At 31.6% G+C, this 26,928-nt stretch overlaps 1 protein-coding gene across 1 annotated transcript; it reads left to right on the top strand.

The window, feature by feature from the left end:
• Positions 1-10,543: 10,543 nt before the first annotated feature.
• On the top strand, positions 10,544-13,611 carry wor (worniu). The gene is made up of 2 exons (XM_075294850.1): positions 10,544-10,646; positions 11,846-13,611. The coding sequence occupies exons 1-2, from the start codon at positions 10,544-10,546 to the stop codon at positions 13,609-13,611; spliced, it is 1,869 nt and encodes a 622-aa protein (XP_075150965.1).
• The last annotated feature ends 13,317 nt before the right edge of the window (positions 13,612-26,928 follow it).

Below are 26,928 nucleotides of genomic sequence, written 5' to 3'. Positions count from 1 at the left end.
CGGCGGACAATTATCCATTATAAAATCGATTTGAAGTAATCCGAATGGTAATGAGATTAGTTGTACAACCAAACTTACAATCAAATTTTCATTTCATTTACATTTTCTGAGCTAAATGGTTGCAAAGCTATTATAGAAACATGATACTGATGGATTTTGGGTTGAAAGTTAAACATTTTAACAAAAAATACAACAATTATTAATAAATTTTTCTGATTTAAATCAATATTTTTGATTACTTGGCGGCTAATTATGAGTCGAGATGAGTCGATATATTCGGCGGCGGCTTCGGCTGGAAGAAACTGGTCGGCGGCGGCTAAAATCGGCGGCGCGACTCGGCGGCTTCATTCTCTGTACCTGGTGTTACTATATGGTCTCTAACAACCATTCAAAAATTGGTCCATATCGGTCCATAATTATATGTAGCCCCCATATAAACCGATCCCCAGATTTGACCTCCGGAGCCTCTTGCAGGAGCAAAATTCATCCGATCAGGTTGAAATTTGATACATTTCGCTAGTGTATGGCCGATAACAACCATACCAAAATTGGTCCGTATCGATCTATATCATATGTGCCCCCAAATAAACCGATCCCAAATCACAGAAAAATAACGATTGCCACTCGAGCCAAAAATAATCTACCAAAATTTTATTGCCATAGAAAATTTTGTCAAAATTTTGTATTTCTATAGAAAATTTTGTCAAAATTTTATTTCTATAGAAAATTTGTCAAAATTTTATTTCTATAGAAAATTTATGAAGTATTTCATACTTAGAGAGGAATATATTGCAAAATCTTCCAAAACATCAAGAATTCTACCAATCTACCAAACAGTAAAAATCTGCCATTTTTGGTAGACTCGTGTTCATAATTGTATATAGCTCCCATATAAAGCGACCCCAATATTTCAATTCTGGCTCTATAATTACTGCAGAAAAGTTCATATCGGTTCGTAATTATTTCTTCCCTATATATACCGGTCAAGAACTGAATATATACGTATTTAATCGACCATTCTTTTCTCTACTATATATCTCGCATGGACTACAATTTAGAAGATGATGTTAAGAAGTTGTAAGATGTCTTGCCATCGGCTGCAACCCAAGTAATTTAATTGTGGATGACCGTCGTTAGTAGAAGTTTCTAAACTCACTAAAGCCAATTTAACTTTATTTTAGTTAATGGATTTATTATGTTTGGAGAAAGTTTTCTATACTCTAAAATTTTTTTGCGTATGTTACACCCAAAAAAAAGTGACGTCTTCTTTAAGTTAAAATGAACTTATTTTGAAGAAAATTGAACTTCGTATAGCGCCAAAGACATTTTTATTTGTTTGAACGATATGATTTTCGTAGAAATTAGGTAGAATGCATTACATACATTAGTTAACATCTTCCTATATTTATGTACCACTATACTACAGAATGAAAAAATTTAACTGAATTGAATTCATATATGGAATGATTTTATTGAACATTTTTCATTCATTTGGATAAATCTTACATATTTCTGGTAAACCTTTTACTTCAAAATTAGAACTGCTTATCTTCGTTTTTAAATAGAATTTTATTTATTTATATAGGCAATTTTTTCTTCAATAAAAGACATGTTTTATTAATATATTAAATATATTTATTTAGAATCAACAGCATCGACTGGCCTTGAAATATTAAAACACATTTTTTTCTTCTTCTAGTAGCAACAACAACGAAACAGCCAAACACATATGTGTAAATGAAATGGCGCAAAACCTGCGAAAAGAACCTGCCTAATTCAGCGATGGAAGCACTTGGAGAGTGCAATAAAGAGATATTTCCAAACGTGCATATTCTTTTAAAAATTTTGGTCACTTTGCCAGTAACTCAGGGATGGAAAATACAATTTTTAAGAAAGTACAATAAAGGTATTTTTTGAGCGGAAAGGTACTTTTTACTAAATTTCAACAAAAATTTCACTGGAAGATTATTGTCAAGAGACTGAATTTTAAAGAAAATAAAATTTTGAAAAAATTTTCAATATAAATAAAATTTTGCAAAAATTTTTTATAGCCTGCTATCATACAAAAACCTTTTTTCGGAAGGTTCGGAAAGGTTTATTGGTTAGGTTTATTGTTAGGTTTAATGAACTGCCTGAATTTATTCTTATAATTGGTTGATAGTTTTGCTGCAAGTAGGGGATGCTGATGAGGAATGTGGTAATACCGAAACGTGCGTCCATCCAACCATCTTGCAGTCTATAGGGCTTTGCCCAAATAAATTTGACAAACATTCTTTTCCTCTGTTGGTTAAGCTACACTTGTAGTTTAGTCAATGTATGGCTTTAAGCTGCAATAAAAAAACAACAACAATGCTTAAAGAACAAAACCAACAATAACAAAACAAAACGAAGGGAAATAAAATTTTGCAAAAAAATTCTATAGAAAAAAATTTTTGCAAAATTTTTTCTATAGAAATAAAGTTTTGCAAAAATTTCCTATAGAAAAAACATTTTTACAAAATTTTCAATTGAAATAAAATTTTGACAAAATTATCTATAAAAATAAAATTTTGCAAAAATTCTATATAGAAATAAAATTTAGACAACATTTTCTACCGAAATAAAAAATTGACAATATAGAATCGCATTCTTTTTTCGACTAAAACATTCTTGAAGTTCAATAAAATCCTGTTTTTGACTATATCTTTTACAAAATCGAGATTTTCTTCCCACACACCCAGAAAAAAGTGACCTGTTCTTTAAGTTAAAATGAACTTATTGTGAAGAAAATTGAACTTCGTATAGCGCCAAAGACATTTTTATTTGTTTGAACGATATGATTTTCGTAGAAATTAGGTAGAATGCATTCCATATATTAGTTAACATTTTCCTATATTTATGTACAACTATACTACAGAATGAAAAAAATTAACTGAATTGCATTCATATATGGAATGATTTTATTGAACATTCTTCATTCATTTGGATAAATCTTACATATTTGTGGTAAACCTATTACTTCAAAATCAGAACTGCTTATCTTCGTTTTTAAATAGAATTTTATTTATTTATATAGGCAATTTTTTCTTCAATAAAAGACATGTTTTATTAATATATTAAATATATTTATTTAGAATCAACAGCATCAACTGGCCTTGAAATATTAAAACACATTTTTTCTTCTTCTAGTACCTTTCACTTTGAATAAGTTGCCGCTAGCAATTTTGTCCACCTTTTACAATTTCAATACCTACAAATATAAACAAGAAATCTTAAACCAATTTTTTCAAAAAAGGTTAGCGTCACTGAATATTACCATGATAATCCAAAATGAAGTCGAATGAAGGGGTGGTTATTCTGCTGGTGTTTTCTTTTTTTATAAACCAATTTTCAAAAAACGAAAATTTTTCTCACAAATTTAAAATAACAAATATTTTATATATTTTATTTGTTTTTTATTATATTATATTTATTTTTTAACAATCTCTCCGTATACCATAACAACGCGATTCCAACTAAAAAACAACCCACGCGCAAACATATCGATGACAGGTATCGATTACAGGTAGATAAAATAAATGTAGGAAATTTTCCTATATTCTAATAAGTGTGTTTCCTTACGTTTTGAAAGGATTGAATACTTCATAGTAGGAATATAAATAAATAAATAAATTTATCATTTTATAAGAAAATTTACTAAATTTGAAGAAACTTGGTTTTAGTTAGCTTTTTGTTTATTTTTACGAATGCTTTGTTATCAGTGAATAAAATTTTCTTGTTCAGTAGTAAATTCTTATACCCAGCGAAGAAAACAGTATTAGTAAAATTACATGCCTTATTCTAGTTAATGAACTATTCCTAACTGCTTTCAGTTTAGGATTTTTTTACTGAAACAAATAAATTTTATTATTTGACACAAAAATTTAACTGAATGGAAATAAAATGGCTAAACTAAATTGATGAACATTTTTTCCTTTAATTTCGAAGACACTTTTTTCTGGGTGCATGAACATGTCTGTTTTGCCATATTTGTAAAAGACTATTAGCAAATAAGGTTGATAAAGACTTTCTCAAAATATTAAAATATTTTGCCAAAGCTATTGTACCATAAATCTGTCTACAAAAATGTCTACACAAAAGGTACTAAATCATTCGCGGGGGTACTACGGTACTGACCGGGGTGAAAAAGTATTGAAAAAAAGTACTTTAGTACTGCATTTTCCATCCCTGCAGTTACTACGTGCTCATCCGAACGTTCATTTTCAAAAATGAAGACATTAAAGACGTATCTTAGAAATTCGACTGGCCAGAGTAGACTCAATGGATTGGCATTAATGTCGGTTCATCGCCGAATAAATGTGCCGACTGAAGAAGTCATTGATTTATTTGCTGCCCAAAAAGCCCGTCGGCTCAATTTAATATTATAACAAGTAAGTAAAGTAGAAAGTCGGGCGGGGCCGACTATATGATACCCTAAACCACTCTTACTGAATTAGTAATCATAAGCATTTGTGGGGTAACATTGATATAGGTCTGGGAGATAAACCGCAGTTGCATATTTAAGAAAATTAAGGGGTACATTTTAGTGGGTGCTTTGTCTCAATCTGACTAAACGAACTCACAGTCAGTGTTGCCAGGGAAAGTGTTCGGTTTGCCCTACAGGACAAAAAAATTCCCTACTTTCCCATACATTCCCAAACAATTTTCCTTACAATATTTTTCGTTAAATTTCAACAAATTTTACAAAATAAAAATGGTTCTAAGAACTTTATTATCTTAAAACGTGAAAATGCAACGTATATAACCTAGAAAATAAATTTGTATTACCACCACGATTGCCAGAGTTGGTAGAATTCAACCAAAAAGTAGTAATTTTAATTGTTAAATCTCTATAGAAATAAAATTTTGGAAAAAGTTTCTATAAACTATTTTTTTGAGAAATTTTTCTATAAAAATAAAATTTTGGTAATAAATTCTATAGAAATAAAATCTTGAGAAAAAATTCCATAGAAATAAAATTTTGAGAAAAATTTTTATAGAAATAATATTTTGAAAAAAAAAAATCTATAGAAATAAAAAATTCTATAGAAATATTTGTTTGGTAGATTTGTGGTAATCTTCAAATTTGGTTAGATTGTTTTGGTACGAGTGGTAACTGTTGTTACCACACATTATTAAAGATTAAGCCTTGTCGGCTTCTAATTTCCTCCTCTAGAGCCACCAAAATGTAAAAATTATTACAAAATATCCCTATATTGTGGCCCTACGACCCTACCAGACGCTAAATATTAGACAAAACCCACATATAGGGAATTTCCCCTACTTCTAGCTACACTGGCTGTAGTTGATATTGCAACTACGGAGTTAGTATGCCACTAATATTGAACCCATTATTAAAAAAAGAGAAAATCGCTCAATTAGTGTGGGTAATAAATACAAATTTGTAAAAATCGAGCAATATTCTAATGTAAGAGCTACAAATACGTATAAATACGATCGGCTAGTACATCAAAATTTGAAATTTGAATAACATTGGTTATTAAATAAGAGTATTATGGCCAAATTTGGGAAAATCGGGCGATACATATATATGAGAGCTATATCTAAATCTGAACCGATTTGGATGAAATTTTGCAGACTTGAAGGGCGATGGAAAAGATTACTTTTTGCCAAATTTGGTGACGATCCGTTAGAAAAAACGCGCAACGTGACCCCATTTGTCGAAATCGGGCGATACATATATATGGGAGCTATATCTAAATTTGATCCGATTTCTTCCAAATTCAATAGCGTTCGTCCTTGTGCCCAAAACCCTCCCTGCACCAAATTTTATCAAAATCGGTTAATAATTGCGACCGGAATCCTGTGAACAACAAATACATGGACAGACCGACGAACGGACGGACGGACGGACACCAAGCGCTAGATCGACTCAGGAGGTGATTCTGAGTCGATCGGTATATATTTTATGGGGTCTAAAATCAATATTTCTGGTAGGCACATTTTTTGGCCGATATTGTATACATACCTTTGCATAAATAAAATTTTCTACACATGAGATTATATGAATATTTTTTTTAAAGTTGAACCCCCCCCGAATTAAAATCCTGGCTACGGCCTTGTACCCAGCGAAGAAAACAGTATTAGTAAAATTACATGCCTTATTCTAGTTAATGAACTATTCCTAACTGCTTTCAGTTTAGGATTTTTTTACTGAAACAAGTAAATTTTATTATTTGACACAAAAATTTAACTGAATTGAAATAAAATGGCTAAACTAAATTGATGAAAATTTTTTCCTTTAATTTCGAAGACGCTTTTTTCTGGGTGTAGTTATGTTCGTTAAATGAACTAAAATACGGGATAAAATTATACACAAATTAAGCATAAAGATTTACTAAATTCGTATTTCTCACAAAATATTTCATTATTTCCTTAAATTAGTAAATTTTACTAAAAATGCGTCCATCATGAACTTCGTATGTCACTAAAGACATTCTTGCAATTTTGAACTCCAATTTTTTTCTTCAATGTCTAATAATTTTTTTTGAATTTATCGGAAAATATTTACTTATTTTTGTGATATCGGCGTGATGCTAGTGTTTGTAATACTGTTTAATTAAAATTTTCTAAAAATATTCAAAATTTTCTAAAATTAATCCAAAGTTATCTTCCTGGTGGGTTCACTGTTTTTTCAGTGTACGCAATCCATGGTGGAGGGTACATAAGATTCAGCCTGGCCGAACTTACTGCCGTATATACTTGTTGTTTTTTTTTTTTGCACAAGGACGAACGCTATTGACTTTGGAAAAAATTTGATCAAAAGATATATCTCCCATATATGTGAACCGGACGATTTCGACAAATGAGGTTAAATGGTTCCTTTTTACTAAACGCTCGCCCTCAAATTTGGCACAAAGTAATCTAATTCACCACACCTTAGGTGTGCCAAATCGGTTCAGATTTATATTCATACATATATCTCTCATTTATATAGATCGCCCGAGTTTACCAAATTTGGCCACAAAACCCTTATTTATTAACCGATCTTAATTATAGTTGGCTGAATCTAATTTTCTGTAAAACTAACAATATGTGCAAGGAATCATCGAAATCGGTTCAGACTCATATATAGCTCCCATATATATGTATCGCCCGATTTTCACCAATTTGGATTCATTAATATTGACACGTATATATTCTGTCCATTGTGATACCACAGTCGTGAACTTCTTTTTTATCACGCATCCTCAAAAAAATCGCTTCTGTAACACATACCCCAAACACATTCTGCTTCAAGCATATATATTTTCAGGATTGGTCCAAACAAAATATTGTTGGTATTGTTCAAACGTATTATGTTTGCCCTTAGGCATACACTGGTTGAAAAAAATTTTAATGAAATTTTCATTCATTCTTTTATTTGCAGCTACTCTCTAGGTCTCTCTTTCTAAACACATATATGTTTATAGGCTATTTCTAAATTAATATATATTTGCACCCAAACGTATTATATTTAAAAATTATTTGTCCCAAACATAATATATTATGTTAGTTTATGAACATTATATTCTTGCTCTTAAAAATATTGTGTTAAAAAATTTGAGTTCCAAACATATAATTTTTTACCCATATATATGAAAAACAGTATATTTCAATAATAATAATTTCTAAATTAATATATATTTGCAGCCAATCGTATTATATTTAAGAAAATGTTTGTCCCAAACATATTATGTTAGTTTATGAACATTATATTCTTGCTCTTAAAAATATTGTGTTAAAAAAATTGAGTTCCAAACATATAATTTTTACACCCATATATATGAAAAACAATATATTTCATCCGTGTAGGTAATAAATGGTTAAACCCCTATTTTCGATATGGTCAGTAGCAAATGCTTTATTCCATGACTTCACTTTCATTGTGCCATTGTAAACATTGATAGAATCTAATTTGCTTTCGCCGGAGTCGAGCAAAATTTCCACGACTCCATCTCCGACTCCAGCAAAATCTTCAGACTCCGACTCCACAGCCCTGTTGGAGGATACATAAGATCCGGTCTCGTCATACCTTTGGCAATATATATCTGTTTTGTTTTATAGACTCCATACTGACTTAATTACAATTTAGAAGCCAATGTAAGAAAATGTTAAGATATCTTATCATAGGTCAATGGTATCCAAGTAATTCGATTGCAAATGACAGTCGTATGTAGAACTTTGTTTGAAAGTAAATAACATTCAAACTGGCCGAACAAACTTGTCTTCATTTTTATTTTAGGTTGATTTTGGTTGATTTCGAAAGCAGATCAAAGTTTCATTATCCCACGTTTGTCGACATACTGCCCTTACTTCGGTTATTCGATATTGGGCCAAATTCTGAGTCATCGAGTCGGGATTGTAATGTGTCCGTACCCTCCACTGATGGCTCATAAGGCATGATATTTCCATTCAGAGTGTCAGTGAATATGGAATTCAAGCCTGATTTTGAGACCACTGCTTGTCATGGTATTATCCAACATCTTTAGGAATTCTCAATTAATTGATATGTGAATTTCAATTAAGTACTTAACCGTATCATATATTGGGATAATCTTGACCAAAAATCTCGGTGTTATATCTATTCGGTTAGCTTCGGATTCCTGGTGAGCAGACATAGATTTATCTCTTCTTGGGGTTTTTAAGGTACCTAAGTCTTTCTTGGACCAATGCCGTTCTTTAGGGCTTCTTTCATTATGAAATAAGGACACATAGTTGAAGTATTATTGCACTTTTTAAGGGGCATTTTTTCATTCACTTGTTATTTATTAGACTCACACCATATTGCTTATACTCAACCTATACCTAGATTCTTTTAATTTTTCTCAATTAATTAATATTCGCATTACTCAGAAAGTTTTGAATAAATTCATTACAATCGTTTACAAAATCGTTTAGGGAAAATTTAAACAATAATGCATTTGTAATAAAATAAACAAGCTTACTTGGAAATATCAATTATTATTTTGTAAGTTTCTCTTTCTTATAGCGTCAAATGAAGAGTTTTAACGATTAAGCTCTTAAGCTCCCATCCACTTAGGGAACTAAATTACCATTTCCCAAAATGGAATTGAAACATTTGCAAAACTTAAGAGTTCAAAACTCTAAATTTCTAAAGAGCTTTGTTTATATTATAAACAATATCTCTTGCAGAATTCAAAAGAGTATGAGGCAGATGTTCAGTTAATTATAGCACGTTCTCTGTGGATACCTGCATAACAAAACGAGCCCACAATAATTGATCTGAAGAAAATCTCCATCAATTCCAGACAAAGAGAACAAGCACGAGACAAATGTTGAAACAAGCTGTTCTCTGTTTGATATACAAATATAGAGAGAGAGTCAACATCTTATGTATTTCCATAAGAAAGATCCATAACACAAACACAGAGACTCAACCGAAAAAGAGATACAACTCCACCCCACCATCTTTATGGAACTATAAATAAATTTTTAAAAGAGCAAAATTGAGACAATCATTAACTCCAAAACCAGGTGTTGTTTCTTATTCTCTCAATAAAGCAAACTAAATGGAGGGGAAATTTTCTTAAGAGTCTTAAGAAATCTCTAACCATAACGATCATAATGAAGAAGATGGTGATTGAAATACTCATAATGATGAAAAACATGATAATGAAGTTGTTGTTGGAATTTTGCTCTTGATCATAATGATGTTATGCTGGTTGATCATTACCCATATGCTATGGTGGAGATCTTGGCTCTTTGAATTGTATGGTTGAGTTGACTCAGTATCTGCAAAGGCACGTGCTACATCAAGACTCAGATGCAGCTTCGCATATCGGTTAAATTCTGCAGCTTGCCTCACCTCGCCACCACCAAGAACATCTGGTGTTTTATTTTATGATTTTTTGGTGTGTGCGCCTGCGTTGCCTGGGCTGGAGGCGAGAGAGAGAGAATATTTGCGCATGTGCTGTTAAGGTGGTTGATATTGAGGATCACCAAATCAATGTGCGTACACAAGGATGGTTTTTGCCACAAACAAAAGATGCTTCGAACAAACAAAAATCGGAAGTACATGGCTAGGTATGAATTGTATGGTTAGTTTTGTCACTTTAGAACCGTTACTACCCCCAAAATTGCAGGCAACCCCAGACTAAATGAAAATGGGGAGGTTGAGGGTTGAAATATTTCTTAAGGGTTTGTTGCTATGATTTGAGGATCAATCTGCACTGAATAAGAGTTGAGTATAAATATCAAAGTGATCGTGAGTAATTACATCATTCCTATAGAGAACATTAAACGAGAAACATTAAAGTGAAGTGATTTCAAGGAATAGCAAATAAATCCAATGGAAAAAATTAACAAATAAAAATTGAAGAAAATTCTTGTAAAAATACAATAATTGAAAAAAGGGAAATATTTTATATTTTCCCAGTACGAGACAGAGGGTATATAATTCTCTGTAAAGAAATAGTGAAAGTGTTGAGTGATCCTCTTAGAACTCTTCAAAGCTTTGAGACTTGTCAGTGAGTGTTATTGTGATCAATAAAATTCTCCCAATATGGATAAATTGAACTATAGTAAATGTCCGCTAAAGAAAAGACCCATCATGATGGTGAGCAAGGATTATTTAATGGATACTACAAATTCATCTATTGATCAAGGTATGGATTAAAATTAAGAAAAATTGTAAAACTGAAAGCAAAAAGCTTCAATAATTTTTTTTCATATTACACCAAAATAATTCGACATAAGAATGAGTAAATTCAGTAAAAATCGTTTACTTGTTTAGATATTGAACTTTAAGGAATCTTGTATTTCACAATGGACTGAATAGTCTAAGTGAGCCTGAATCTTAATCGGGCTGCCACTTTAACCTAACCTAACCTAACCTTGTATTTGTTACAAAAAAATAACAATGGGCTTCTTATAAAAATCTATTAAAAAACAACCGTCTTTAAATCAAGATTTCGGTTATATAAAATTGGCCCATATATCGCTTCAATATTTAAATCAAAGATGTTTCTTGATTGATTTCGAGAAAGTTTAGATCTATACTGAAACATGATCAGTAGCAATCACATCCTAGTTCTGGAGCTTTCTTGACCTTTTCCCGAAGAGTTATAATTTAAATTAATTTAAATATTATTCAAACCCATGGTGATTTCTTTACATTAACAAAAATTTGTCATACCTTAAAGGCTTTTCGAAGGGCGAAATTGTTAGAAATAAGTATCCAAAGCTTAACAAAACATTCTTCTAAGACAAGGAGGATAACATTTCTTTTCTCAGTTTTTTCATAAGCCTTTTATTTTTAATAAAAAGTTTCAAACTTTAAGGAAAATTTTAAAAATGAAATAAATAGTAATCTTTAATGCCAAAGATTTCCCAAAAGAATCGATGTAACTTGGGCTGGTCTTTCGTTTGTCTGTCCGTCCGTCTATTTGTGTTTGCGTCCGTCCGTCTATCGATCTGTTAATAGTTTTTTAGTTTTTGTTTCCATTCATCCCTCAATCGATCTAAAAAATAATTGTCATATTTGAAAAGATTCAAAAAAAAGATAGAAAATTTTAAAGACGCAATAAAAACTATTTTTGGGCACCAAAGATTCCCCAATATAATCAATCGTTTGTCTGTCTATCGAGCTATCGATCTGTTAATAGGTATCCAGTGTCCATTGTGTCGAAACAAACTATTAATCGATTTAAATATTTTTGAATCAAAACATATTGGGGGTTATTTTTTATTTCTTTTTTGTCATTTTTGTGATTGGACCATTTTTAATAAATAATAAATTAGAATTTAATTGGAATTGTCTTCTTTCTTATAATAATTTCCATTTTATTTTCCCCTGTCATTGTAGATGAAGGACCTGTGGATCTTAGCAAAAACGCATCATCATCTCCTCCTCCTGCGCCCCAATCTCTCCAACATAGTCCCAAATATGATCAAGATGATGTCGTGACTGTATCGCCCTTGGAATTACAAACTAAATTCCATTCACAAACCAAAGAAGATTTGGCTCGTCGTATTTGGGAAGAAACTCGAGAAATTGCTAGAGCATTCCCCGACGTCTTCACAAAAGAGGAAATTGCTCGCAGTTTAGCACGCTTGGGTTATGGTGAATTTCCTTTTCCACAAAATGAAGAAAATGAGGAAATGGAAAATTCCGCCGCGAAACTATCACCTCCATTACCCAGACCTGATATATTCTATGGGGCTACAGTGAAACAAGAACCTATGGATAATGGCTACACAAATGAACTGAACATTCCAAATGGCATGCGGAATTTCAATAATAATCTTATGAAGAGTATAGCCGAATATGAGGACTGTTTGAAACCACAAAATTTCTCTAGGGAAACTTCACCAAAACCTTTACAAGATAGTGAGCCATTTACAAGGATACCACAAAGGGCAGCATATGAGCCTGAAGATTTATCCTATAGGCCACCACCAGCTAAGAAAGTATTGGGTGAGAATACAAATCTTCATAATGTTGCTAGAGCTTTGTTGGGTTTGCAAAATTTCAAGCCTGAAGATAATTCACAAAGTATCTGCAACAACAATAATGAAAATTCGAAATCTTCAAATAACAACAGTAGTACCGCCAATATGAATATGCCTTTAAAATTGAAGACATCCAATGATTTGTATTACCAATGTCAGCAGTGCAACAAATGTTATGCTACCTATGCTGGTTTGGTGAAACATCAACAGAGTCATGCTTTCGAAAGTACCGAATATAAAATCATACGCAGTAATCCCGAAGGTGGCTCGACAACTCATGATTCCACCGAGTTTACCACAGATCAAGCAGCTGCCCTTATTCAAGCTTCAGCTTTGGCATCCTCACAATCTATGCAAAAACCTGTGGGTGTACCACGTTATCATTGTAATGATTGTGGTAAATCCTATTCGACATTTTCGGGTCTAACAAAACATCAGCAATTTCATTGTCCTGCCGCAGAAGGTAATCAAGTGAAAAAAGTTTTCAATTGTAAAAATTGTGATAAGACCTATGTCAGTTTGGGAGCTTTGAAAATGCACATCCGGACTCATACGCTACCCTGTAAATGTCCCATTTGTGGTAAAGCTTTCTCCCGGCCTTGGCTTTTGCAAGGTCATATTCGTACCCACACGGGAGAGAAACCTTTCAGTTGTCAACATTGTAATCGGGCTTTTGCTGATCGTTCTAATTTGCGTGCTCATATGCAAACCCATTCCGATGTTAAAAAATATTCCTGCCTTTCATGTACGAAATCGTTTTCGAGAATGTCTCTACTGGGTAAACATTTGCAAAATGGTTGTCAATCATCACCACCTCACAGTGGTACAGAATCGACATCACCCATACCAGGTGATACAGTAAAATCGTTGACGGGTGGTCTAAATCATCAGCAGTTACAACAGCATTTACAAGGATTACAGAAGAACTTCATGACTCAAGGAAATTCTCCAGTTTATGATGAAAATATGAATCCCAGTATTGCCCATCTTGCCCAGCAGCAGCAACAACAAAAGATCTACTATGCCGGAAGTGTGGATAGTAGTGAAAATGATACAGAAGACGATTATCAAATGCAATCGAATGTTCATCCTCTTATCCAGCAAATGAGCGATTATTGAGAGGATGCCTAATGAGAAAAGGTTGTATATAAAATGAATTTTTTTATAAATTTAAATTTTTTGGGGATTTTTTTCTAAAGATTCTCAGGGATATAGAAAAGTCCATATATTAATAATAGGCCGATTTTTATTATTCCTTTATTTGGAATTTTGTATAAAATAATTTTTATTTGTTATAGAGAGAAAAAATCCGAATTTCGGTAAAAAAAATAGCTAAAACGGGAATCAAAAAAATGCAAACATTTAATTTAATTGGCTTTGATAACAAAATTTCACCATTAATTTTCAATTAAGTATTAATTTTCTATAAAAAATCAATTAATTAATTTTTTATTACAAACAAAAATCAGTCAGTAATTAAGTCAAACAATTAATTGGAATTTTAGTGAAGTCATGGTGATATTTTCATTCAAATCATTTTCCAAAAGGTTCAAGGTTGGTTTAGATAAAAAAAGTTATAATCCGTAATTCCAAATGTTCCGTTATATCTTCAACACAATACAATTTTTCCAAATGTTTTCCGCCACAATATTTTATATATCCAAATGAAAACCAGGATTTTTTCGTAGGTCCCCAAACTTTACTTTAGCACACAGTTTCAACTAGCAAATGGCCTACTTCGTAATGTAACCAACATTTTTGAAATTGACTTTCTTTCAATTTAGTTCCAATTTGAAACAAGTCCAAGATCATAATAAATAGGTAAAAGTAACAAAAAGTTTATGTGATACCTACACCTTTTAGCAGTTCTTCATTAAAATAAAAAAACAAACTTTTTTATTATTTTGAAAATCACAATTTTAGTCCTTATTCAAGAAATTCACCTCAATCTACCTCATGTAGTTCCTTACCCAGTTATAAGGGAATGCCCTTATAGTCTTAATTCCCAGTAATTTCCAAAAATACCAAAATATTTTCTAGTTAGGGCAACCAAAGACAGCTTAGAGCTAATAATGCTATAAACTAAAAATTAATTAGTCTCAATCCCCAGTAATTTCCAAAAATACCAAAATATTTTCTAGTTAGGGCAACCAAAGACAGCTTAGAGCTAATATTGCTACCAACCAAAAATTAGGGTTTATATTAGTTACGATCAGTATCTCTTTAGTTAGGCCTCACACCAAAGTTTATTATTACCAAAGATAGCTTAGCATTCTACAAAACCCAGTTTTACGATTTATTCTAGTTAGGGAAACCAAAGATAGTTTATAACTATAAAAGATTAGTATAGTTAGGTAAGTTTTTGTCATATTCTAGTTAGGGCAGCCAAATATAGTTTAGAACTTCAAAGAAACCAAATATTAGTACAATTAGACATAGCAAAGTTAAGTTAGTTAATCACAGATAATTATCACCAAAATAGTTAAGTTTTCAGCATTCTGTCTTGTACTATTAGGATTTACGAATCAAGGGCTAGTTAGGGAACCAAAGAAAATTTAAAACCATTATAACTCCTTGAAACTTTGATTATTTTATTCAAATCAAAATCATATGTTTTTTATGTCTACAAAAATATCAATTTCAAATGTCTCATTCCAATTCTGTCCCCGAATTATGATCTACAATATGTTTCGACCTTATCACATCCACTAAAGTGATATTACACTTACCCTTGATGTGAAGAATGGTCACTGGGTTTTAGTTTAGCCAACCCTGTGAGCTTTACTCGTGTGAAAATTTTTGTCCCCAAACTATATATAGTACACTAAACATATCTTCAAATTAGGAACAAATCATGAATACTATATAGTATACCTAACTTGTCTTCAAATTATTACAGTCATGTGCTCAAAATACGGGTTTCTTCTTTTAAACAGTTTTCCATTTAAAATTATTCCTTACCGAAAATATATTCACTTAATTTTTATCTACAAATGTCTATATCTAAATCTATTTAACATTTGCAAACCAAAATATTTTTTTTTTGGAGCAAAGCAGTTAGTTTATATACCCTCCGAAATTTATTCGTGTGAAATATCTTGTCCCCAAAATATGACTTTCATGTCATGACTATATTATAGTATATCAAACATGTCCCCAAATTATGACTATAGTAGGCATGTCCTCAAATTAAGATTTTCAATATATTTTCGTATTATGATCCCACTGATAAATTTTCATACATGAAACTAATGTTGACGAAAGTCCCAAATAAAATCATTCAATGTGTTTGCCATTGCCAAACTATGACTTTCATATCATGACTATATTATAGTATATCAAACATGTCCCCAAATTATGACTATAATAGTCATGTCCTCAAATTAAGATTTTCAATATATTTTCGTATTATGATCCTACTGATAAATTTTCATACATGAAACTAATGTTGACGAAAGTCCCAAATAAAATTATTCAATGTGTTTGCCATTGCTATCCTACCGAAAATGTAATTTAATTGAAAACGTTAGATTTACTGAAAGTTTAATTTTCTTTCTATTAAGATTAATATTAAATATTTCATATTAGAAGCTATATAGGATTTTCAGATTTTTTTTTTTAAATTAAAACAATCAAGAAGGACAAACAAACAAAAAATCTCTAAATTTTTTTTCTTAGTTTACAGTGCACGAACTGCAAGGATTTCTCATTTTTAATGACAGTGCAAACATAAATTAGAAGTTAATAAAGACATTAATTATTTCATGGAGTGAAAAATATTGTCCCCAAACTATGAATCTCACATCTTCAATTAATTATTCCTAATATCTTCTATAATTATGATTTTCATGTCTTCAATTTATAATCAATGTGTCACTTTATTTTTTGTAAAGTGCTTTCACACTTGATACTAATGGTGTTCAAAGTCCTGGATATTTTATATATTTTTTTAGTTAAACATTTCTGGCAATAATAATTGATCATAAATAAATTTTTGAAAAAGAAAATCTTAGATTTAATCTAAATTGTCTTGTTTCTTGCGGCAGCGAAACATAATATCGACCTTAATTTTAATTTCAAATGGATCAATTAAATATTAAGAGATTTTTTCAATGTTTTAAAAAATTAATTACAAAAAAAACCCACCTTGGAACACCCCAATTTCAGGATCTCAAATTTAGTTTAGCCTTGAACCATTGTTATTCAAACTATTTAAACCTCAAACCGAGTTTCTCCCTTTCATTTCTCAATCTAGAGTGCCTAAAATTATGCTACATAATTTTTTTATAACTCTTATGTTGGAAATATAACGGATATTTTTTTATTACGGGCACAAATATATAGATTAGCCTGAGAACTTTTAATTATTACGAAATAGCCTAAACTATTCATCTACGATTGTAGTTCCCACAAACTTCATATAAAATAAAAAAAAAAACTTTGTACATTAAAATACTCCAAAAATTTGCTATGTCATTTTAATACAAAGATTGTAATATATATTAAAAAAAAGCACTTAATCATTCATCATTGTATATATGATAATAGTAGATTTAATTTGTATTCAATAAATGTAATTAAATTATTATTTTAAACCAGGCAACTTTAGTCATTCATTAGTCATCGTAAAAAATATTTTTTTTGTATTCTTTAAACATTTATTTATTCCCCCCTCTATTGAACATTTCAAGTGTCTGTCTAACGGTTGTCTAGTCAAAAAAAATACACACCCAATATATGTATTTTTTTCTTTCCATATAATTTTTTTTATTATTATTAATATATCCTTGATGTCAATTGACTACCGTATCATTTATAATGAAAATTTGCTATCTAAGAAATATAATTTTTCTATTCTATAACATTTGTGTTTAGACATCATACATTCATACCTTAATATGTCATTACATTAAATATTGTTATTTGTTATTTATTATATATTTATTGCATTATATTATCAATCAATAGTTATTTATTTATTAACTCTATTTAAACTTGTTATACCACTAAAATATCTCATATTTATATGTATGTTTGTTTATATGTACTGTTCGATATATTTGTTAAAAGTTTATTTTTCTTTTTTAATCCATATATAAATCAACTGAACTTAGTTTTATATGAATTTATATTCCCCACCTTGTGTATTGTTGATTATGTCTTATTTTACGCTTAGTTAAAACTCAATTTATAAATTACTCAAGTCAATCGGTCAAAATCATTAGACTTAATAGCAATTGTCTAGTCTTTACACCGATTTCCCTCTTTTGTATATATTCTCCATAACCTGTGCCATTTATTTATGTGTCTTTCTATTATGAAAATATGATAAAAAAATTGCTGTAAATATATGTATGCCTTTTGTTTGATTTTGTTCTAAAAAAATATATTACAAATTATTTATTACAATAAATTATAATATTTTAAAAAAGGAAAATGTTTTTTCGTTTTAATGGAAAAGAAGGTGAGGTTACAAAGAAGACCTAATTTTACACTGAAGAAAATATAATCGTGAAGCCAAAGTTGTCAATATACGTTGTTTAATATACGAATGCATGTTTTGCTTAGTATAGAGAACGCATTTCATTGGTATAAAGTTTTTTTCATTGTCCTAAGTCGATAAACCGTTTAAAGAAGTCGTTTTGTCCTTATTATTAAGTGATTTGACTTAAGAATGAATAGTTTAAATTTTGCTAAGGTCATATTGACTTCAATACTGAAAATTTCTACAAAATTAATGAAATTTTCATTAAATTTGTTGTCTTTTTGTATCTTGACTACAAATCAATAAAGTGTTTAAATATATGAGATGTTTGCCAACACTTTATTTAAAAGAAGGTTTTTACTTGAAACATGGCATAAGTTCTATTTGACGTCGAGGCTAAATTTGGAAATTTAAGTTGTCGTTAAAATTTTAATGGACTTTGATAGCACATGAAGCAAAAAGCTGATCAAACAAATAACTTACAATTTGTTTCCTTGAAAATCGATGAGAGCATCGAGAAGAACAAAATTCTATTTTGTGCTCTCAATAGTTAACTCTCACTGGCATATTAAGTAACAATTTTCGTGTATTAATCCACAACCATTTTAATTCAAACTTTAAGTACTTTGTACTTAATATGAGTATAACTTAGTATTTCAGTACTTAGGTTAGGTTAGGTTAGGTGGCAGCCCGATGTATCAGGCTCACTTAGACTATTCAGTCCATTGTGATACCACATTGGTGAACTTCTCTCTTTGAGTACTTAAAATGTTAAGTACTAAATGCAAATTCAGGCTAAAAATAAGATATTGAAACTTGGTTTTAGAAGTCTACTTTTCTTTGGGTGTATATACCGGTCAAAAACTGAAATATATAGGTATGTAATCTGTCTTGTTTGTCTAATAAGACATATGGACTAACTCACAATTTAGAAGACAATGTTAAGAATCTTAAATATACCTTACTATCCGCAAGTGTTGCCACAACTCTTACGAACTTACGACCGTATATACTTTTTGGATCCGGAAGTGGTGCAAAATTGACGCCGAAGCGATGAATTTAACATGGACTTGTTATAGGACGGATGCCCACCATTTCAACAACCGTTGCACTGAATTTGCATCACTTCTTAAGGTGTGATGCAAATCCAGTGTTTGAGGTGAATTAAGAAATTTTGTGATATTATGACGAATATATAATTTTTAACATTTTTTATGATTTTTAATGAATTATAACTTTTGTCTGGAACATTTGACACCGAATATTTTCAAAAAATGCGTAATTTTTTTAGAAAGGATTTAGCATTTTTTTCGGCAAAATTTAGATAATTTGCACTATTTTATAAATTCTTTTTTCTGTTTTTAACCTATTTGAAACAATAAAATTTTAAATTTCCCATTAAAAATATGAAAAATGCGAGTTATAACAAGTATATACGGCCGTAAGTTCGGCCAGGCTGAATCTTATGTACCCTCCACCATGGATTGCATAGAAACTTGTACTAAAGACTGTCATACGCAATCGAATTACTTGGGTTGCGGTAACACTTGCCGATGGTAAGCTATATTAAAACTTTTTAACACCGTCTTCTCAATTGTAAGTTAGTCCATACGGGGTATATATTAAACAACAAAAGGCCGATTAAATACGTAAATAATTCAGTTTGACAAAATTTTCTATAGAAATAAAATTTTTACAAAATTTTCTATACCAATAAAATTTTGACAAAATTTACTATAGAAATAAATTTTTGACAAAATTTTCTAAAAAAATAAAATCTTGACAAAATTTTGTAGAGTAATAAAATTTTGACAAAATTTTCTATAAAAATAAAATTTTGACAAAACTTTCTATAGAAATAAAATTTTGACAAAATTTTCTACAGAAATAAGATCTTGACAAAATTTTCTATAGTAATAAAATTTTAACAAAATTTTTTATAGAAATAAAATTTTGATAGATTATTTTTGGGGATCGGCTATATATAACTATAGACCGATAGGGACCATTTTTGGCATGATTGTTAGCGGCCATATACTAGCGCAATGTACCACATTTCACCACGTACAAAATTTCAATCGGATCGGATGAATTTTGCTCCTCCAATAGCTCCGGAAGTCAAATCTGGGGATCGGTTTAAATGGGAGTTATATATAATTAAGGCCGACATGGGCCAATTTTTGCATGGTTGTAAGAGACCATATGCTAACACCAGCTCCTGAGGTAAAATCTAGGGATCGATTTATATGGGGGCTACATATAATTATGGACCGATATGGACCAATTCCTGCATTGTTGTTAGAGACCATATACTAACATCGCGTACCAAATTTGAACCGAATCGGATGAATTTTGCTCATCCATGAGGCTGCGGAGGTACAATCTGGGGATCGATTTATATGGGGGCTATATATGATTATGGACCTATGTAGACTAATTATTGCATGTTTGTTAAAGACCATATACTAACACCATGTACCAAATTCCATCCGGATCGGATGAAATTTGCTTCTCTTAGAGGCTCCGCAAGTCAAATCTGGGGGTTCGGTTTATATGGGGGCTATATATAATTATGGACCGATGTGAACCAATTTTTGCATGCTTGTTAAAGATTATATAGTAAAACCATGTACCAAATTTCAGCCGGAACGGATAAAATTTGCTTCTCTTAGAGGCTCCGCAAACCAAATCTGATCGTCGGTTTATATGGGGGCTATACGTAAAAGTGGTCTGATATGACCCATTTGCACTACCATCCGACCTACAACAATAACAACTACTTGTGCCAAGTTTCAAGTCGATAGCTTCTTTCGTTCGAAAGAGACGGACGGACGGACATGCTTAGATCGACTCAGAATATCACCACGACCCAAATATATATACTTTATGGGGTCTTAGAGCAATATTTCGATGTGTTACAAACGGAATGACAAAGTTAATATACCGCCCATCCTATGGTGGAGGGTATAAAAAAATTGACTGCATGAACTTCCTGTGCAGTTAACATAAAGAACATCCTTGGTAGGACATTTTTGGAAGTATTTTTAAAGTTGTGCCTTTAGAAGAAATTCCAAATTTTTTTGCTGGGTTGTCAATAAAATTTTTGACAAAAAAAAAAAAAACTCTCGTCTGAACAAATGTGGTATGCGATTTGTGGTATATGGTACCTAATATTCGGTCCGCTTAAATGTTCGGCTATATACACTCAATTTGTTTTATATTGCAATTTTTTCCTTTTGCTCATAAACTTCAAATTACATCCATTTCATTTTAAATGTTTTCCTTAATATTCGTTTTTAATATTTCAAATTCCCAATACGATTTATTAACCTCTCGAGATACTTAAACGATATATGACTGATCCATTTTCAATTTCAAACAAAGTGCTTACGTGCCAATTCATTAGCGATCATGTGAGTTTCTTTGGGATAAATTTCACGTATAACATTTAGAAGAAAATAAATTGCGTGGACGGTATTTATTATATTAATGTTGTTGTCTGTTTGTTAGTTGCATTTATTAAAGCCACACAAAGGCAAAAACAACATTTAATAGTTGCTGGTAGTGCTGCTAAAGCAAGAGCAACAGCACCAACATGCCGGCAAATATTGTGGATTTAAGGTGCGGCGTCATCAGGCAGCCAGTGAGCCGGTTAGTTGGTGTAATGTGTTTTTGAAGTAAGTGACTGAGTATGGGCTACCACCAGTACCACCAGCACCACCACCACCATCGATCTGGATATCACTTTGTTAAGAGCCACCTTACTAAAATGCTTAGATGCAAACACCACCTGAATCACTTTATCTTTTTTGAGGGTGATGAGGCAGGCGGGGGATATTTTTGTTATTCTATCCATCGATCTATCCCAGCTAGTTACGTCTAGTCTAACTTGTATCGCTAATAAAGTGCATTTTGGTTTATATTGCGTTTTTTTGTTTTGTTATTCACAATTTGGTAGTTTTTATTCGTTTTGCGGAAAAATCTTTTGAAAATCGAAACAAACTTAATCAATGTCTCTAATGAATTTCAGCCTTTAATTCAGTGTAGATTTTGAACTTACAAACGTCGTATTTTAGACACCCATTCTGTTGATTTGGTTTACAAATGTATTACGTTGGTCAATTAGAGTATAAAATTGTTGTTAAATTTCTGATAAGGTGGGAAATGTAATAAAAATTTGTACAAATCCATGGAAATATCTATTTGGAATTCAATGTTGAAAAAGCAGTGAGGAAACAGTGTTTAGTGATACGATGGAAATAAAAGCCAAAATAATTGAATCAAGTATGCAACATCCTCAAAATAAGTCTTAGCCTATATTTGAACATTTTTATTGTTAATCCAAAGATTCAATATCTCAGGCACACAACTTAAAAGAGGGATGCAAAGGTCAAAGATGAGTATCCTAAAGTTCATCACTGTAGTATCACAATGAACTGCATAGTCTAAGTGAGCCTGATACATTGGGCTGCCGCCTAACCTAACCTTCCTAAAGTTAATACAAACCGGTAAGGAAAGTCTAAACTCGGACAGGACCGACTATAATAGACTCTGCACCAATTTGTAGATCTACATTTCGAACCCAACTTCAATGTGGTGTTAGTAACAACTATTTGTGTGAGTGTAAGAACATTTTCATCTAGATAGAAAATAAAAATCAATTAAAAATAATAATCAATTAACAATTGAGTCCAAATATTCTTTTATTCATTCATTATCAGCTTTATAGAATTAACAAAAGATATTGATTGCCTGACTATCACAAATACACCTTCCCTTTATACCTTGACTTAGTTGTTAATTTGGATTCGATTGTGACCAAAATGAAATGAGTGTTCGGTTGGTAACATTTTGACAGTAGGCTCGACGTGTCAGACAAGACAGACACATCGACAACTACATGTTCTGACACAATGCTTGCGTTATTCGATTTTCAATTTTTTCTTTTTTTGAATTTTGCGGGACGAAAAACCCATTGTAGTAGCAACTCCCTCAAATGTGGCAAAATGCTATTAAACGATTACGACCAAATTGTACAAAATACACGCACATATCCACCAAACACTTGACACCAATTCATGGCAGCAGCAATAGGACCGGTAGTCACCAGCTACTGAAGTCGTAGACATGTCGGTGTAACAAAAGCCATAGCTCTGGGCGGGTCAAAGGTTAAACTAAATAATTAGTCAGCCTTTATATGTGTTTGATGTCAAAAAGCGTATAAATAAGAAATCACGAAAAAAAATCTTTGGAAACCTAATAACAGTTCAGTGGCAAACTGACAAGTGTTGGTAATGCAGTATTAATTCACACTTTTAATTTATATACACTGAAAAACAGAAATTTCATAACAGTTTGTACTTTGATAAATACTTGTCATGAAAATTTGAATTTATTCGTTTTGTCTGATTTCTTCTTCATGTGTCCTTAAAACGTATTAGCGACAATTTAAATTTTCAAATTCGGACTCTACTTCAAACAGAAATTATGGTAGGTTTCAAGGAAAAGAAACTGTTGAACATTTTTTTGATTGGTACTCAAGATACAAAAAGCTAACAAATTTAAAGAAAAATGTTTATTAATTTTTCAGAATTTTTAATGCTAAGTTGTCAAACAAAATTTTCTTTCATGTACACAGAAAAAAATTCCATAGTTAAACTAACGCTAAATGTAACTTATTTTTATTAAAAAAAAAAACAAGTTTGTTTCTTAAGTCTTTTGATTTGTTTTAACAATCTCAACCCCACCATCTTAAAAACAACAAGTATATACGGCCGTAAGTTCGCCCAGGCCGAAACTTATGTACCCTCCACAATGGATTGCGTAGAAACTTCTTCTAAACACAGCAATCCACAATCGAAGTACTTGAATTGCGGTAACGCTTGCCGATGGAAAGGTATCATAAAATCTCCTAACACCGTCTTCTAAAATCGGCTACATATAACTATAGACCGATATGGATCAGTTTTGGTAGGGTTGTTTGCGGCCATATACCAACACCACGTTCCAAATTTGAACCGGAGCGGATGAATTTTCTCCTCCAAGAGGCTCCGGAAGTCAAATCTGGGGCCGTAAGTTCGCCCAGGCCGAAGCTATGTACCCTCCACCATGAATTGCGTAGAAACTTCTTCTAAACACTGCCATCCACAATCGAAGTACTTGAGTTGCGGTAACGCTTGCCGATTGAAAGGTATCATAAATTCTCCTAACACCGTCTTCTAAAATCGGCTACATATAACTATAGACCGATATGGACCAATTTTGGTGTGGTTGTTAGCGGCCATATACCAACACCACGTTCCAAATTTGAAACGGATCGGATGAATTTTCTCCTCCAAGAGGCTCCGGAAGTCTAATCTGGGGATCGGTTTATATGGGGGCTATATGTAATTGTGAACCGATGGGGACCATTGTTTGCATGGATGTTAGAAACCATACACTAACACCACGTTCCATATTTGAACTGGATCGGATGAATTTTGCTCCTCCAAGAGGCTCCGGGGGTCAAATCTGGAGAACGGTTTATATGGGGGCTATATATAATTATGAACCGATGTGGACCAATTTTAGTATGGTTGTTAGAGACCATATACCAACACCATGTACCAAATTTCAGCCGGATCGGATGAAATTCGCTTCTCTTTGAGGCTCCGCAAGACAAATCTGGGTATCGGTTTATATGGGGGCTATATATAATTATGGACCGATGTGGACCAATTTTTGCATGGTTGTTAGAGACCATATACCAACACCATGTACCGAATTCCAGCAAGATCGGATGAAATTTGCTTCTCTTTGAGGCTCCGCAATCCAAATCTGGGGATCGGTTTATACGGGGTCTATACGTAATACCATCCCACCTACATCAATAACAACTACTTGTGCCAGGTTTCAAGTCGATAGCTTGTTTCGTTCGGAAGTTAGCGTGATTTGAACAGACGGACGGACATGCTTAGATCGACTCAGAATTTCACCACGACCCAGAATATATATACTTCATGGGGTCTTATAGCAATATTTCGATGTGTTACAAACGGAATGACAAAGTTATTATAGCCCCCATCATATGATGGAGGGTATAAAAATATATTTACATTTAGTTAAATTCAATATATAAAGTTCAATGACCGTACACAAAAGTTCAAAATGAACTAAAGCAAAATAAACATATCGTACGTACAAGGGACCTTTTTTAATAGTTGAGTCAAAATTTGTCAACATTTTATTTCTATAGAAAATTTTGTCAATAGTTTATTTCTATAGAAATGTTATCAAAATTTTATTTCTATAGAAAATTTTTTCAAAATTTTATTTCTAGCGAAAATTTTGTCTTAATTTTATTTCTATACAACATTTAGTCAACATTTTATTCCTATAGAAAATTTTGTCAAAATTTTATTTCTATACAATCAAAACTTTATTTCTATACAAAATTTTGTGGAATTTTTATTTCTATAGAAAATTTTGTTAATATTTTATTTCTAGCGAAAATGTTGTCTAAATTTTATTTCTATACAAAATTTAGTCAACATTTTATTTCTACAGAAAAATTTGTCAAAATTTTATTTCTATACACAATTTTGTCAAAATTTTATTTTTATAGAAAATTTTGTCAACATTTTATTTCTACAGAAAATTTTGTCAATAAATATTTTTGTCAAAATTTGTTTCCTTTTAATTTTTTCTATATTTATAATTTTATTTATATAGACCTTTGTCAAAATTTTATTTCATAAACACTTTTGTCAATAATTTATTTATATAGGAAATATTGTCAAAATGATAATTGCTTTTTGTTAAAATTTTATTTCTATAGAAACTTTTATTACTATAGAAAGTTTCTTCAAAATGTTATTTCTATAGAAAAGTTTGTCAAAATATTATTTCTATAGAAAGTTTCTTCAAAATTTTATTCCTAGAGAAAATTTATGAAGTAGCTCTTAGTTGCAGAGGAATATTTTCCAAATTAGAGGTGTGCGAGTGAGACGAAATTCTCGTGACACGTGTGAATCACGTGTGTCGTGAACAAAATCCGAGGCTAGTCTCGTGAATGGGAGTAAAATAAATATGTCGTGCGTGAGAAAAAAAAATCGGTTCGTGAATGTGGGTGAATAATAATTCTGCAAAATCACGCTCAAGAAAAAAATCAAGATTTTATTCATACTCGTATGTTAACTGAAATTAATTTAGCTATCGAACTTATTCAATTTTTGAATGTTGTTACCTTTCCGTTTCGAAAATGTCGTGAGTCTCGTGAGTTTATTGTAAATCACGAGAATTATCGTGAATCGTGCGTGAGTACTGGTTTTCATTTCGTGATTGTGCGTGAGTGGGATTGGCTACCACATGTATCGTGCGTGAGCGTCCGTGAATGAACATTTTGCTTCTTGGTTGAGCGTGAGTGTGATTCAAAATTTCAGTCACGCGCACACCTCTATTCCAAATCTACCAAAGCATCAAGAATTCTACCAATCTACCAAACAGTACAAAATCTACCATTTTTTAAAGAATTCTACCAACTGTGTCAACGGTGTATACATTGCGGGCATGCTAACCATTGCACCACGGAGGTGGCACCGTTCTACCGGAATTTTCAATACAGCCGATAATAATAAAAGATAAACCCGAGCACCCGTTCTCGCCCACGGTTTTCATCACTCTAATGCCAAGTATTTCAATTTCAAAATTTTGTAGAACAGTGTTGGCAATTTAAAATTACATTTCACTGTATTGTGTTTCATTTCAAATTTGGCGGCTAAGATAATGCATTAGGATTTTTTCTATATTGAGTCATAGCTTGAAAAGATTTGGAATAGATTTGAGCTTATTTGGGGTTGGTGTTTTAGAGATGAAGGGAGTGATAGAAAGAAAAACAAGCAAAAAACAACAGCAGCAGCAGCAGTTGAATGAACTTGACTTAGACTTATTGTTGGTCATTTAATTTGTTTTCC

The sequence above is a fragment of the Haematobia irritans genome, chromosome 2 (assembly GCF_050003625.1).
Source record: "Haematobia irritans isolate KBUSLIRL chromosome 2, ASM5000362v1, whole genome shotgun sequence".
In the NCBI taxonomy this organism is placed as follows: domain Eukaryota; kingdom Metazoa; phylum Arthropoda; class Insecta; order Diptera; family Muscidae; genus Haematobia; species Haematobia irritans.
Note: the sequence above shows the minus strand (reverse complement) of the source record. Positions and strands in the feature narration are given on the sequence as shown.

What these genes read in the sequence shown, in the direction of transcription:
- wor (XM_075294850.1), top strand. Translation starts at nt 10,544, where the DNA reads ATGGATAAATTGAACTATAGTAAATGTCCGCTAAAGAAAAGACCCATC. An exon ending in AAATTCATCTATTGATCAAG is followed by an intron (nt 10,647 to 11,845) that starts GTATGGATTAAA and finishes CTGTCATTGTAG; the next exon opens with ATGAAGGACCTGTGGATCTT.